Source organism: Haemorhous mexicanus, chromosome 2 (assembly GCF_027477595.1).
Source record: "Haemorhous mexicanus isolate bHaeMex1 chromosome 2, bHaeMex1.pri, whole genome shotgun sequence".
Taxonomy (NCBI): domain Eukaryota; kingdom Metazoa; phylum Chordata; class Aves; order Passeriformes; family Fringillidae; genus Haemorhous; species Haemorhous mexicanus.
In genome coordinates, this window is record NC_082342.1 from 61997443 (window position 1) to 62013710 (window position 16268).

The following is a 16268-nucleotide window of genomic DNA, read 5'->3' on the forward strand; positions in this document are numbered from 1 at the left end:
CTTCCCTTCTGCACCCAATGTCACTGTGGGCTGCTGAGGAAGGTGGTGGCACCCTGCCCCAAATAGCCGATGCCCCATAATCCCTTATCCTCACCAGCTCCATCAGCAGCTGCTGCTTCAGCCATGCAGGTTTTAAGGCATCAAAACAAACTGTGAGAGGGGTAGAAGTAGATTTCACATCCTTCACACTCAGTTCCCATACTGCAGTCTAAAAGCACATGGTAAACTTAAGGAAAGAGTGCATCTTACATGTTTTGAGTATGAGATGCATGGACAGGTCCTGTGGTGGATGATCCCTGGCAGCCTTGCTGGCTGCACAGAGTCCAGCCCTTGTCCTGGCTGTGTTGCCCCTGCATGCTCTGCTGCCTGGTAGGGAGGGAGCAGGACTTTGTTACAGTCTCTATTTTTACATTTAAGTTAAAACATTCACCCACAAGGCATAATAAAAACAGAACATGATCATGTTTAATCAGAGAATTTAATGCAAGAACTATTACTGGCTGAAGTAGAAGCTGATTTGATTTTCCTTGGCCTACCTTCTTTTAAAACCAGTTTTGGAGCATGAGGTCTACTGGCAGTTTCAGGTTATTAGGTTCCTGATTGTCCTCCCAGAGAGGACCTTCCCAATACTTTGAAGTATCAAATTGCATATTTAGAGCACCAATGCAAGTACAATTTTATTATTTCATTTCACTGAGCCCCAGAAGTCATAGTGGAAGAAGAGTGAGGTACAGTGGGAATGGTGTCTGGCTAATGGCATCTCTTATGGCACATCAGTGTGGGCTCGGGCCTGGGGAAGATTTCAGGGTGCTGTTTCCTGTGGTCCTTCCTGTGCACCAACTCTGGGGTGAGTCCTGTTCACAGGAAGTGGTTTTCCATCTGTCTGCCTTGCCTCCTGTACCCACAGGCAGAGCAGAGCCAGAACCTGTCCTCAGGCCTAAACAAGTGGTTAGTTGTCATTCGGGCACTGAGCTTTGATCTGGATCCTACCCATTGATTGGTCCCTGTTGGAACTCAGGACATCCCTCTGGGAGTCCAGAGTTGCTGGGACCCCTGCCTGGGGGCTCAGAGACCCTGGCACACAACCCAGAACACTGTGGGTTCGATTATGACCCGTGGAGAAAATTAACAGCTTTGTATGAAGACCTGCAAACCACAGTAGTTTAAGTAGTGTAATAATAAAATTATCACTGGGTGAAAATGTGGGTTTTGGGATTTTTAGAATAGGGGGTTTCAGGGGCAAGATGGAGGGATTTGGGCATGTCTAGCTTTTCTTCTTCTCTACCTCCATCTTCAGTGGTGATGTTGGCACTTTTGGATTGGTTTAGAGTAGAAGCTCACTGTCTAACATGGGTGATAGGTATTGGAAAGTAATTGTAAACATGTTATACGTAGTTTTTAGTATAAAGAGATAACACCGCCCCGGGGGCAGGCAGAGTGCCTCTTACTGTCCTGCTGGACGGACCTCGGAAGGGCAGGAGAAAAATTTTTATAGATAAGATACAATAAACAATTCTGAGACCGAAAACTGAAGAGCTTCGATTCATCCTTCGAACGTGCGGGCCGAAACAGAGACCTTTCATGCATCTCGGGGTCGCAGTGCTCTGCGCCCTTTCGAGAGGTCCCGTTTTCAGTCTTTTGGAATATTTACCACACCAAATCCCGTGTTTTACATGCCAAATACAAAAGTTTAACCTTTTTATTTATTTATTTTTAATTTTGTAGAATGACAGTAGCTGAGAAGAAATGTATTTTCAGTGGTTATAAGTGTAAAAAACCATTGCTTAAGTATTTTTAAAATTTTAATTAGGAAGATAGTGGTATAATGTTTAATAATAGCTTTTAAAATGTCCACATACATAGTTCCTTTATGAGGAAGCTGCAGCTAACTAGCGTAGTCATAATCAGAATGGTAATTTTTTTAAATATTTTGTTTGCCTTTAGTAGAATACTAATAATTCATTTTAAATAGAATAGAATAGTGAGCTTGGGCACAAAGTGGAGCTTCATGTTATTTTATTCAGATTTCTCTGAAATTAATCTTTTACTAACCAGATTCGCAAGGCGGAGGCTGCCTTTGCCGCCGGCGTGGCTCAGGCGCGGTGCCGGCGGTGCCGGGGGGACGGGAAGCGCGTTTTCCCGCAGGCATGCTGGGACCGGGAGCGCGCCCGCTGCACTTCCCGTCTGCCATGGGCCCGCGGGCCGGGCCGCCATCCGAGCGGCGTGCGGCGTGCGGACGGTGAGTGCCGGAGCCCCACCGCGGGGACCGGGCAGCGCAGCCCTCGCCCCGCCGGTGCTCCTGGCCTCTCCCTCCCCGCTCCTGCCTCCTTTCCCTCCCCGTTCCTGCCGCCTCTCCCTTCCCGCTCCTGCCTCTCCTCTCGCTGCCCGCTCCTGCCTCCTCTCCCTGCCCGCTCCTGCCTCCTCTCCCTGCCCGTTCTTGCCACCTCTCCGTGCCCGCTCCTGCCTCTCCCTGCCCCGTGAGCCCCGCCGCGGGGCCGGGCTGCCGGGGCGCTCCCTGCCCGCGGCTGTCGGGGGCTTTGCAGGGGGTTGCCGTGGTGGGAGGCGCTCCCGGGGCTCGAGTTGTTCCTGATCCTGTCGGTGAGCATTGCTGTGCCTCCTGCTGCCGTGCACCTGCGAATCCTTATGTGCCTGAGTGCTGCTGCATGGCGCCCGTCGCATCTTTAGTTGTCAGAAATGCATTTAATAACTTCTGAAAGAGTTGGCAAGATTGAGAGCTCTTTCCTGTCTTGAAATTATTTCTTAAAAACTATTATTTTAATTGGACAATTACAGTTGTCACTTTCACTTACTGGTTTTTGATTTGTGGTGTGTACGAGGTCGTTTTAATCACGTTTAAAAGTTATTAAAATCTGGTTTGGAGATCATTTAATAGTCATCTAATGCTTATAGCTGTAAAAGTTTTATGTCTGTTTCTTTTTACACAAATAAGGTGTGGCAGCCCCACTTTGAGAAGGAGATACCTTTTTTATTTAACATAGCAAAATTATTTTGAAACTTCTGACTTCCTTGAAGGTCCGTGTTATTTTGCTACTTTTTTTTTTTTTTCTTTTAAACACAAGAATTTTATTTCTGAGAGCTCAGGCAAAGCAATGATTTGAGTGCATTGCTTCTTAACTACACCAGGAAAAGTTAGCTAGATGGTTGTAATTAATATGCTTAATGAATTAATTAAAATATAACATTAATGTTTTAATATTGAGTTGATGATGGTCAGCACTTAGCCAAACAACAATGGGCCATGCTGATCTGGAGCAAGTCCATATTCATCAGCAGAATTAGGTCTTTTGGAACTGAGTCCACTTGTGCCTAAATCCAGGATCATAGATGATGAGCCTGATTAGTGCCTTTTTCGGTGCTCCTAGTGAAGGGAACAGGATCCCTCTGCTACAGCTGGTTTTAGTCACTGTAGCAATTCAGGAGGGGTATAATTTGCTTTCTTTACATTAAAGCAGTCTTGAAATTGCTGCTGTGGATTCAATAGCACCTGGGGAATCTGGGGAGGGTGCAGAATAGAATAAAGGTCCTTGCCTCCTTCTGTAGGTAGTAAAACAAGCATTCAGACAAGATGCAGTACTTCTGGTTCCACTGCATATTGCTCTTCCTTCATTGTGGACAAATGGATGACAGTAAATAGGTGAGAATAATGAGTGAGTTGAGTAGTTAGAGTGTCACAGTAATTTGTTAGTAAAACACATGAAGATGCACAGAAGGTCTTGTCACTGATTAGTAAAAAATAATTTTGTCAGGAAACTGAAACGTGTGTTTCCAGATCTTGCTGCAAAAAGATTCATGCTCTTACTTTCTCAGAATCCACTTTTTTGTAAAAATCAGTGGACAGATGGGACCATGGTGCTGGCAGGGTTACTAGGAATGCTTCTTTGTATGTTAAACCTTTTCTGTGTGAGTAGCCCTAGAATAAGTGTGATCTCAATATAGTTTTCTTGGTAGAGCCTTGCGCTCCACTATAAAATTTTAGAGCACAGTAGTAATTCATAACATAGTTTGCAATGTTGATGATATAAAATGAAGAGGAAATGACCTTTCAGAGAGCAGCAGTAATGCTAAGGGGAGCCTAGATCATATAAAACTGTATGCCAACAGTCTCTGAAAAATACAGGAGTTGTATTTCAGAGTATCTGCTTCTTACTCACTTTTTTGGATGAAAAATATTATGTTGCTTAAGTGTAAATATATCACAGTAAGGAGTATGCAGGGGACATAAAGCACATAAAGAAGTTCTCCTGTCATCTTTATGTATGAGTGAGTGATATTTTGTAAGTGCATTGCAGTCCTGCTGACTGATCTGTTGTTTGGTCATCTACTAATGTCCTCCTTTTATGGTAGTGGATATAATTTGACACATAATCCTGGACATTTCTTACATTCTCTATATAGAATTATTTACCTCTGGCATTGATTTTTCTTCTCAGCAACATTTTTCTTTCATCAGTAAGGCATGAAATGGTTGGATTTTTCTGATGAGACATATGGCAAAAGAAGCTATTGTCTGTAAAGAGTCATCCACAGGAGCTTTTCCATAAATAAACTGTTTGAGGAGGGGAGAGAAAAGACTTTTTCCAACCCTCAGTCCGTACAGAGAGCTTCTGGTTTAAACTGGGACTAAAACAGGAATAGTTTTGTCCATGACAGTTGCATTTGTGTCAGTGTAATCAAACTAGGATATGGGCTTGATACCATCCTTGTGTTTGTTTGTCATCGTTTTTTTTTAATAGGATACTTTTTTTTTCCTAGATAACAACACTGCCCAATGTACTGTGTACTTTTAATTTCAGGTGGTGGAAAAATAAGAAACAAAATGAAACCTTTCCGAAAGGTCTGCCTTTTCAAGAGCCTGCTTGCCAACTGCTGCTGTCACAGCCAACTTGACAGCTGTCTTCTCCCTCCTGTTGCAAAGAAGACAGGCTGCATGGTGGGACTGCACAACCATGGATTTTGGAGGCCAAAGCCTTTATTGGACAGAGCTAGATTCACTCTGTCTTTTAACAGTTGGCACAGGAAAAACCATCAGGATTCTCAAGCTTTGTGGAAGCATGAGGCTGTGCAGAAGTATCTGGAGTCTCTCAGCAAGGAATACCAGCAGGTTAGTCATCAGTTAAGTGCACACTCATTAAATGACTTTGAGCAAAGAGCCCTGAGGAGAAGATGTGCCGATCTGTCCCCTATTGCAGCTGCGTTTCAAGAAATCAAAGAGGCTGAAAGAGAAGTTCAGGAGTTAAAAGCGATGTGCACAGGTAAAAGAAAACACATCTTCTTGCTTGCTTCAAAACAGCAGCTATGCTTGGGATAAATTTCATTGCCCAGCCTTTGAGGAGAGCTTGTGAGTAAGTTCAGCCAGACCTGGAACACTCCCTGGTCCTCCCTGCTCCCAGGAGCTTCTGTGCTGCAAGGGCTTTCTACATCCAGCCACATCCTTCTGTTTTTCATCTCACCTCACTTTAATTTGAAGTCTTAATATGGTAATTTTGGGAGAGTAGGGATTTTCTGGAACCTCAGGGATGTCCATCTAACAGAAATAGTTGGGAAGTGTTCATTTTGAGGTTATTTTTTGGTTGAACTGAAGGAAAAAAATTAGTGAGGCTAAAACCTTTGATAGATGCAGACTTCCGCCGTGTTATTTAAAATGGGATTCCACCTGACCAGTTCTGTGATATTTATTGAGAAAATGGCATGAACTTTCATTAGGCTCTGAATTGTCAGCTTCCAATTTAAATGGCAAAAGCTAATATTTCTTTGAAAATATTTGGGGAGTCCTTTAAGGAGCAAAAAATGATGGTTGTTTAAGAAGCTGCTGTTTTCCGGTAGTCTGCTACAGTACAAGTTGTGATAAAAAAGAATTGAAAATTGTAACTGGTTTTTGTACCACTTAGGAATAAAAAAAGTACAGAGGGAATAAATAAAAGAATTTAAAAAATAACTAATGGTGCAACATTTGGGAAAAAACCCCAGCATTGGTTCAAGTGTGAGGAGGTGCACACAGTAGGAAGGAAAAAATGGCATTCATTCTGCTACAGGGGTAAGTATTAAGCCAAGAGAGGGAGACACTGACCTGGAGAGAATGGGGTTTGCATTAAAGCAGTGATGGAGGGGAAAATCAAAAGACAGGAAAAATCAGTACCCAGCAGTGTAAATGAAGGAGGACAAAAGTTCATGGTGCTTTTCAGAGAGAGAGACAAGGGATATGGACAAAACAGTGAGAGACATACTGAAATAAAGATGTAACTTATTTAGAAAGAGGTAGAAAACATTTGTATGGTTTAGTTTTAAAAATAAATAGATGTTTGTGCTTTTGGAAAAAAAAAGGGTCATTTAAAATATTTTAATCCTCAACCCTTTCTAATTCTCTTCACTGGAGAAAAGAAGAGAATGACTAAAGGAGACAAGGTACAAAAATTTAATGCTGAAAAATAAATGCTCTTGAAAGAATTAAAAAGTATTAAGAAAACTCTGTAAAATTCGTATTTCAACTTAGACTGTTTTTGAATCGAATATAATGAAGAATTTTTCTAATTCCATAAATTATGATGTGGAGGGATGGAGTGAGTTCTAGTTGAAAGAAGGGAAAAGAATAGTAAAAAATTACCGCCAGTAAACTAATTAAATAGAGCCAAATTATTCTGTCTGTATAAATGATAAATGTCTGTACCATTAATCGTGTGGCCAAGTTAAAACACAGATGTCCCCTTCATTTGGCTATTCACTGTTTTCCACTTAGCTCCCTAACTGACCCTCTTGTCTTGACTACCTGAATTCCTGACAATTGATGTAGGATTTTATATTTGCAACACTCAGTGAAGCAGAAAAATATTTCCCGGTTTCCCTCTGGTGGTATGAGTCACGAGGTAGGTTAAGTGAATTTTGTTTTGAGGGGAGGTAGGAATGGGATACCAATCTTTTGAACCTTAAGCTCAGTGGTCACCACCAGACCACCTCTCAGCACTGTTGACAGTAGTTAATTTGATACTGTTTATCTAGCTGATCAATACTTTTTGGATCAGCTAGAAGCAATTGAGAGTCCAGTTTTATGCTGCATCTGAGACAAACCTATGGTTTCCATGCTGGCAACAAGGCAGAAAGTTTTCACCTTCTCTTTGTTGCTTTGTTCCCTCATTCTTACTCCCAGTTGCTCAAAGCTGGCTTCAGCCATTCCCTCCTCATTTGTGCTGGTAATTGTCCAGTTGTAATTTAAATCTAGTTCAACTTGGCCTGGTAAAGTTTAAAGTTTATTCAACCAGACTTGCTTTTTAATTTCAGTGAGTTGAATTGTTTCACTTTTTGGTGAGTAGAAAAGTGGAAAGAAAGATGAAAAGGACAGGGGTTCCCTGTTTTAGCAGTGACAGGTTTTCCACTTGACTCCAATTGTCTTCAAGTTTCTACTTAGTGTATAATCTATTGCAAACCGGTCAAAATTTTTTATTGCTGTAAGCTGGAGCCTCCATAGCAGAAAAGGCTTGGAGCTTCTGTGAGCTTTACCTGAGAATGTGTTTTAGTTTGTTAGTAAGCTCTAAAATGTGGAATGGGGCAGTCTAATCACCGGTAAAATATCTGCTGCTCCTTCTAGCACACCTAGAAAATATGATCATTGAGTTAACAATGTGCATCCTAGATTGGGCTGCTCTTATTTGGGTATTTTATGCTGGCAAAACCCTACAAGCTTTTCTGTGCTGCAGTGCATGTCTTTGGACAGCTGTGTTATAATTTGCTCTAGGTGAGATTGGCTAACATCTATTCCTATTGTTCGAATTTAGAACTAGACAGCAGAGATGAGAAACAACTTCTAGAGCTTGCGTTAGAAGAGAAGGAAAGCCTGGATAAAAAAATGAACATGTTGTGCAGAAAGGTGAGCCTGAGGTAAAATTTTACAGCTTTGTAAATAAAGATGTCAGAAAACCTTTCCTCTATGATCTTACTAATAGATTCTGACACTTGAGTGTAATGAAACAGAAGTCCAGCTTCTGTATTCTCCCTGAAAAGAAGAGGCAACATGAATTATTAATAAGCTTCTTTGTAACAATTGTGTCTTAGGAGATGATTGAGTAATTTCTCTTGTTTGTCTGTCTGCAAATGCTGAAGGGGTTTAAAAAAGTGGTGAGTCTGTGTTAGTGAGAATTGACATAACATCCTAGTAACTGTTTGTGGCAGTGGAGCATGCGCTCTTGAGGGATTTCTGATTGGAACTTGCAGTCCTTAATTTTCTCTTCAGCTGACAGCATCCCATGAGTGGGGAAAATAAAAGCAAAGAAGTTGAAACAGTTCAGTGTAGACCACTGTGTTTGGGCTCATTTCTATACTCAGACTGAAATAATATGAAATGTGACTTTCTGAAAAATAAGATTAATGTAAAGATTGGCTGGGTTAGCTAATAACTTTGTCTTCATAGGTAGCTGGGGCTGGGGTGAGTGACCTGGCACCTGACTTGGCAGGACTGGACTTTCAGCTAGCTTTCATGTGGATGCACTAGCATGTTGCATTTCCACACTGACTGCACTGAGTTGCAATGGTCATTGGACAGTTTTTAGTCCTACTTAACTACCTTGTCAAAGGAAGTCAGTGGTTGTGTGTGCTCAGGCTGTGGCAATTGTGAAGTCTGGCTGTAAATTTGATTAAGAGAAGATCCAGGGTCATGACAGAGATAATGGCTTTTTTTTTTTTTTTTTCAGCTTTTCCAGCTTCTAGTGCCAAAGGAAAAATATGATAGAAGTCCTGTCATATTAGAAGTGACAGCTGGCAGAACAACTGGAGGTCAGCAATGCTCCTACAGTGAAGATTACTTCCAACCTCCATCCAACTCCATTAAACCTCTTATGGGTTATTCTTAATGCTTTTTTAATACTTTACTGGCATAAAGTAATACTTTCTAAAGATGAGCATTAACCTGCCTAATGACTGGGGTTAGAGTTGCAGATAAATCTAAAAACTGCTGTTTATGTGGTAATGCCTTTTAATTTTTAGGGGACATCTGCCAACAGTTCACGAAAGAAATGTTTGACATGTACCAGAGCTACGCCGAGTACAAACATTGGACCTTTGACATTGTGAACTATACGCCGGCTGAGATAGGTACAGCAGTTCTTCAGACATTCCAAGACAATGGAATTGAAAGCAGGGTTTCTCTGCTGCATTTGTCACGCAGTGTTTGTCTCTCCAGGAGGCTTGCATCATGCTGCTGCTCATATTTCGGGAGAGAATGTCTACAGGCATCTGAAATATGAAGGAGGGACTCACCGAGTCCAGCGAATCCCTGAGACGGGCCTGTCATCAAGAATGCAGCGTATTCACACTGGGACAATGTCAGTCATTGTCCTCCCCCAGCCAGAGGAGGTAAACTGTTCATTGGTTTGGTGAGGTGGTGCTGAACCCCTGCTCACCCATTTTGGCATTGGAGTAGGTGTTATTTAAAACCATGTTACTGTTTTGGGGATTTCACTGATAACCAAGTGCTTTGTGCAAGTCCCAGCAAATGAAACACAAGTGCTCTGGGAGGTGATAGTCCTTGGCTCTGTATCTTACATGTTTAAATGGATCATCAGAAGCAACTTTGCAGAGATTTGCTGTTGCCTGAAATGGCATGTGAGTGATCATTTCAGTAACTGTTCCAGCCCCAACACTGACAAGGCTCACTGCTGGGAGTAAGCCAATTTTAAATTACATCACGTACTAAGACACAGAATATATCCAAGAAAATACTCAGTGGTGCATAGTAATGCGATTCTGTACATCCTTTTGAGGTTTTTTGTTTCATGTAAATTATTGGTGTCCTTCTCTGATAAATCAAGGACAGTCTCCTTTGAGTATGAATGAGTGTGTTGGCTAGTCTGTCTGAGAGCTCACTGATATGGACAGTTCTCGCTTAGATCACCAATTTACACAAAAGATAAACAAAACCAGATCCTGTAGGCTTTTCCTGCACCCTCTGCTTATTTGTAATACTTTATTTGCAACATTGATCACATCTGAATGTTCCTTTCCCATCCACTGAGCTTGAACTATGGTCCAGGTCATCATGGACTCCTATTTCCAGTGTGGCAATCCTTACTTGCATAGATCTGGATATGCCTGCTTTCTTCTCAGATGGTTCTAAGTACTGTTGCAAGAATCATTCAGGCTTGACTCATGAACAAGATCCTTGCACTGCTGTTTAGAAGTAGTTTTAAAATGTTTGCTTATTTCTTAGCCTCTCTGCCAAAGCTAGTGGTTTTGCAAAACAGTGATTGTGTTTTGTTTGACACACACACATACCTTGTTTTGTGAAGGACCTAGAGTAAGAGTTTGAAAAACTAAGTGAAATCTTTCAGGCATCATTTGCTTTTCAGAGATATTTGACTTTGCATTTTTTAAATTATAGTGATTATGACTGTTACTTAGGGACAGTTGTAAAGGAGCAGTTTTTTGGGAAGTGATTTCTTATTAATCCTGACTGTCATTGACATAGAAATATGTTTAGAATGAGCAGGAAGTAGTAATTTTCTTTGATTATAGGTTGATGTTAAAGTGGATCCCAAAGATCTGCGTATAGATACGTTCAGAGCCAAAGGAGCAGGAGGGCAGCACGTTAACAAAACTGATAGTGCTGTGAGGATTGTGCACCTTCCTACAGGTAAGGCTGGCTGTACTTTGCACTTTTAATCACACTGAATCTGTATCTTGAAAAGGAAGCTTGTGATCTGCAGGTTGTCTCTTGCAGGGCTGGGCCTTACACCAAAAAAAAGAGAAGTAGCCCCTTCTGCTTCTGTCCCTCTTGTAGCCAGGCAGTGTGAGAAAGGAGCTGTGTACCAGGAGCACAGTGATTATGCCAGTTCTGTCTTTAGAGGGAGTTTTTCATGAATAAACTGTCTTTGAAGGATGAAAGAACAAATGGAGGGTGACAGGGATGGGGTAGAAGATGTAAATAATTTGCACTGTGTGCTCTGTACTGTCAGCAGTAATGGCCACTGACAAGCAAGGGCATGCTTAGCCTAGCTGGAATCTGGGTAGTTACATGTCTGGTTAAAAAGAAGGCTTGAAGATCTTCATTGAATACTAGATAATGCTATCATGTGTTGGATAGAAAGGAAAATGTGTGTTGATGGGAAGGACTAGTCTGTCTTTTTGGGATTTGTTTTATTGAAACTCAGTGAGCTTCTCTCTGTAAGATGCAAAATCACTTTAGGCACGAGAAATTGACCTGAAAACAGCTGTTCCCTATATGCCTTTCTCATTTGGAAATCAAATGAGAAGTTACACATTTCTTTTAAAGACCTAGAGTCTCGTTGTGTCTCATTTTTTCATAATTTAGTTCAAGACTTACCAGTGATGATTAGGCACCCCTTTCTCCTAGAATAATGAATTTTCCAGTCTCCAAGAGCTTATCTGGACTAAGATTTTAAAAACTTGTGTTACGCTCTTTTAAACATCCTCTTGTAGACTGTTCAAATTGCATTTTTAACATATGGCAGCTAATTGGAGTGAATCCAGTTTCTAGAGGCAATGTCAGAAACTAGTTTGCTTCATGAAATTTTAAAATATCACTGCCTTTTCTGTAGCACAGAACAAAAGCCCCCTGGTGCAGCTGTGCCAAGTTTAAAAATGCACTAATGGTTCTGGCCAGCGTGTTAAAATGACTTTTTATCCTGCAGCTGAAAGGCCCTACAAACCAGCACTCCAGTAGGTTTCATTTGCCTAATGTGTTAGAATTAATTCAGCTTGTTTGTTCTCTGTTCTGATGGGCTCTCGGATGGCTCTGTGAAGGACTGGCAGTGGAGTGCCAGCAGGAGCGCTCGCAGCAGCTGAACAAGGAAATCGCTCTGCGGACACTGAGAGCTAAGCTGTACCAGCAGGTCCTCGAGAAGCAGCTCAGTCAAGAGCAGAGTGCCAGGAAGCTGCAGGTGAGGCAGCTGGTGCCTGAGATCTGGAGGGGGTATTGTGTTGTGTTGTAGATTTGTTTCTGATCTCTTTGGGTTGAAGGGACAGAGCGAGTGAGAGTGTGTGTCTAAACTAGTGGTGCTTACAAGGGAGGAGAATTGTGTGCTTCAAAATGGTGAGTCTGCCTTTACTTACCCCAGTTCGGTGATATTGTAGACTTCTCAGGCAATGAAAAGTGACGTCAACCTGTGGCTGGAAAGAAGGGTCAAAAGACTGGCTGAAATTTTTCAAAAGGGAAAATTCAACATTGGGTACTGAATGCCCCGTTAAGGCCAGAGTTACACAAATCAAGCATCAGCAAAAAGTTAAATTCAATGGAAACTAGGATCCGGAGTTCTCAGAAGTTTCTGAAGGAGACTATTTTAAGGCCATACAGAGATTTTGAGAGAAGCAAGTGAATTAATAATCCTGCCACAGTGCAATTAAGTAGCAGCTTATTTGATACAGTTTAGGTAACCTTTTGAGGAAGGAACAGCTTCTGGAAGAGTTACCTCAGGTTAGGCTGCCAAGTGTGCTTTTCACTCAAAATGTCTTGTCATTCTTTTCCCATTCTTTTAGTATTTCCCGTTTGTGCTTCAAACTTCAGCAGTGATCTATTGGAATAAAAATGCTTCAGAAGTAGAGAATTACTCAGTACTCCAGATTTTCCAGCTCAGCTATTTAGTCACTTATTTCAGGTTGCATTTAAGTGTATTGTCCCTGCAGATTTTTAACCCCATCATTGTAAGCAGTGAGCCATTTATCTTTGTTATTAATTTCAGTTTGAGAGCTCTCAAAGCTACATAAAGGATTTGTATTTCTATTTCTATATATATTTCTATATATATTTATATTTATATACATTTATATGACTAGTGTGGAAAATCAGGCAAAAGTGAATTCCTAATGCTTTGGAATTTATTCAAGAAATTCCATGTTCTAAAATACACATGTTGAGTACAGATGAAATTTTCACCAAAGCCCACTGAAACGGACACCTATTTCTATTTTTCTGAGAGTTTATTAATATTTAACTCTCCATTTTAATGGAGACCACGGTGTTTAGTGAAGTGTTTAATCCCAACAGTGCTACATTTGGGTTTCTGTTTCAAGTTAAAATTGTTGTTTGCACTCTCACACTTCACCACTAGAGGGTAACTTCACTTCTTACTCTTAATCTAAGTCTCTTTTGGTGCTAATTTCCGACGGCCACGCATTGACTGTGCTGCTTCCATTATTAATGGAGCCTATTTTCATTATTTTGTGTGGAAGCTACAAGCATCTCTCTCTCCCCAGAAAACCCCACTTGTGTATTTTTTGAGGTGAGGACTTTGGTACCTTACACGACCTTTGAAAGTTATGTGGCTCTTGCAGCTACAGAGGGGGAACAGAAATGTGCTGGAGGATATAGAAACTTGGTTTGTGATACACAGTCACAAACAGTACAGTTCAGTAATGCCAAGCCAGTGACCACTAGGTTGGTGGTTGGAACAGGCTGATCCATTACAGTTTATTTTAAGCATCCTGTTCTAGAGAAGTATTTGTTTTTTTTAAAACACAACAGATTTTGTTTTTTCCTGCTTTGCTGCAGTTGGGAACAAGAGCCCAGTCAGAGAGAATTCGTACTTACAACTTCACCCAGGACAGAGTGACTGACCACAGGATCTCATATGATGCACGCAATATCAAGGTAAGGGCTCCTTATGAGAGTATTTAGACACTCACATTTACCATAAAAAGAAAAAATTTACGTAGTGAGTACAACTTAAGATATATATGAAGAAAGTAGCCAGTTGTGCTCTGAGAGAACACTAGGTTTAGAAAGCTTAAACTTTATTTCCTGCCTTTTTGTAGTCTTAGAGATGACTGGCACAGGCTGTAGCTCACTGGCCTACTTCTCTGTGTTTTTCTCCTACTATGTGAGTGGAAAGTGACCAGGCATGTGGTCCTCAATGAGATCCATGAGTCCTTTGGCCAAACTAGGCAAGCGACATTTGAGATTCTTGCAGCATAGTACATCCACACCAAAAACCTGACCGGAAGGACTTTTTATTTTTGTTAGGCCATTCTTTCCTCCTCCTAATGCTTGAGTAAAGAATGAGAAAAACTTTTATGTTCTCATCACAGGCCACAGTTAAAAGAAACTGAAATGGAATGTTTTCATTTTAATATTATATGGGATCTTGTGTCTGAGTAAATATCTACATATGGCTTGAATCTTACAGATTGTTCAGCCTGGAAAAGAGAAAGCTTTGGGGTGACCTAATTGCAGCCTTCCAGTACTCAAAGGGAGCCTACAAGAAAGAGGGAGATTTTTACAAGAGCCTGTAGTGACAGGACAAGGGGGAATGGCTTCAAACAAAATAGGGTATATTTAGATTAGCTATTAGGAAAAATGTCTTTACTGTGAGAGTGGAGAGACACTGGAGCAGGTTGCCCAGTGAAGCTGTGGGTGCCTCATCTCTGGAAGTGTTCAAGGCTGGGTTGGATGGTGATTTGACCAACCTGGTCTAGTGAAAGGTGTCTCTGCCCATAGCAGGGGGGGTTGAAACTGGCTGATCTTTACTGTACCTTCCAACCCAAGCCATTCTATGATTATGATTATTGGGGTTTTTTACAATGGCAAAAAAATCCTAATAATGGATTTTTTAAAATTAAATTTATGAAAAACAAAGTTTAGGGTGATCCCTCGGTATTTTGGCTTAGGTATCCAGTTTGCTGTAAGTGCTGTTGCATAAGGAGCAACACTTTTCAAACTGTACCCACAGGTGTCCTGGGTAACTCCAGAAAATGCAGGGCATACTAAATATGGAATGGTACATATTTAATGGAGTGCAGAATACCATGGCAGAGGAAGTAGTAGTTTTATGATTGCATAAAAGTGGCTTTTGTCAGCCAGTTCCTTAGTGTTGGGATCTTTCTTGAGTGAAACTGGAGCCAAAGTGCCTGACAAAAGTTAGTAGAGCTTTGCTTGCGAAACAGCCTCACTCTTGCTGTGGCCAACAGTATTTGAATGAGGTTCTTCAATCCTTGATTGTTCTTGCAGGGAATTTTCATGCAGGTGCATGGGTTACATAAAACCAAGGCAGTAGCTGCTTTTGTTGCTGCCAGAATCCATGTGCCTTGCACAGGCAGGCAGCTGATGTCCTGCTGCTGTCCACCACTGCTGCTTTCACATGGGAGGGACCTGCAAGGATGAGCAAGTAGAGGGACTGCAAGCAAAGTGCATTTCAGGTGTTTGAGTAGTTGGTGTTTCAGAATAATGCTGAAGAACAGTCAGTAATGCTTTTGTTTGCTTTTTTCCCATAGGAAATTCTAAGTGGGAAAGAAGCACTGGATAAGCTCATCAACAGACTACTGGAGTTTGCAGAGATAGAGGCTGTCACCCAATATCTAGAAAATTTGCAGGCTTTAGAAGGAGGAGGCTGAAGACCTCAAGTAGAATTAAAACAGAATTGTTGTGCTCGGTAATCGAATAAAACAGATGTGTTTGTTAGATGATATGTTGATTAAAACTTATTTCTCTGTTTTTCGGGGTATGATACTATTCTTTTTGTATCTTGATGCAAGTGGGTTGAATTTATTGCAGCAGCCCTGGCAGAAAAGCATCAGCTTGGAGTTCTGTGTGCACACTCCTCCTGTCTTGGCAGCTGGGCTTTGTTAGGCTGATCCTTCTCTTGACAGTATCGCAGCTGGAAAGACAGAGTTGCGATGGTGGAGCAGAATAAATGCCACATAGTACACTTTTTGTTTGGTGGTGGGAGATGTTCCTCTCCAGGTGAAAGAAACTGAGCTCCCCTAACATAGTCTAGAATCTTGCCTCGTGAGTACTATTTGTTTTTTTCCACTTACTGTGTGAACTTCCTAAATTAATTACCTTAGAAATAACTTTGTATTAAGATGCTTTATTTTTTTTAGAGTAAATATTCAAAAGCAAAGGGAGTGAAGGGGTCAGAATGTTATAAGAGAAGTCTGTTAAATTTTCTCCAGGAACCCTTGGGTCAGCCTATGGTGGGACTGGCCCATGTGCTGCAGTGTAGAAGTAAGTGCTCTACTTTTCAATGAAGTTTATGAGGTAACAGGCAGCTCCTTGTCTCCTGGCAGAGAAAACAAGTTCATACTGCAGATGCATTTCAAACCAGGTAGCTCTGGAATTCAGCTCCTGTCTTTGGGAATGTCTGCCTTTGCCTGTCCTTGAGGGGATCCAGGTGTCTCCAGGGCACACTCGGCTTTGGCAGGACTCGTGCTGATGTTTTGCCCTACACATGCACAGTGCTGGCAGGCGCTGAGCACCAGCAGGCACTCCTTGTATGCCTGACTCAGGAATGCTCCATGCTCAGGGTGACACA

The 16268-nt window shown here is 41.5% G+C and overlaps 1 protein-coding gene across 2 annotated transcripts; it reads left to right on the forward strand.

Moving 5' to 3' along the window:
* The first annotated feature begins 3561 nt into the window (after positions 1 to 3561).
* On the forward strand, positions 3562 to 15448 carry MTRF1 (mitochondrial translation release factor 1). Of its 2 annotated transcripts, XM_059839105.1 has the most exons (10): positions 3562 to 3655; positions 4815 to 5273; positions 7788 to 7879; positions 8700 to 8781; positions 8992 to 9099; positions 9173 to 9360; positions 10519 to 10636; positions 11767 to 11903; positions 13511 to 13609; positions 15229 to 15448. In XM_059839105.1, exons 2-10 carry the CDS (start codon positions 4838 to 4840, stop codon positions 15346 to 15348), a joined length of 1380 nt encoding a protein of 459 aa, XP_059695088.1. In that variant the 5' UTR covers positions 3562 to 3655; positions 4815 to 4837; the 3' UTR covers positions 15349 to 15448. The 2 variants fall into 2 exon arrangements, with proteins under 2 accessions (XP_059695088.1, XP_059695087.1); XM_059839104.1 differs by lacking the exon at positions 3562 to 3655 and having other exon boundaries at positions 4775 to 5273; positions 9188 to 9360.
* Positions 15449 to 16268: the final 820 nt, after the last annotated feature.

Bases quoted from the DNA above. Each gene is read 5' to 3' on its own strand.
- MTRF1 (XM_059839104.1), top strand. From the start codon at position 4,790: ATGTACTGTGTACTTTTAATTTCAGGTGGTGGAAAAATAAGAAACAAA. The intron at 9,100-9,187 runs GTACAGCAGTTC...TTGTCTCTCCAG, and splicing joins CTATACGCCGGCTGAGATAG to GAGGCTTGCATCATGCTGCT. The intron at 11,904-13,510 runs GTGAGGCAGCTG...GCTTTGCTGCAG, and splicing joins AGAGTGCCAGGAAGCTGCAG to TTGGGAACAAGAGCCCAGTC.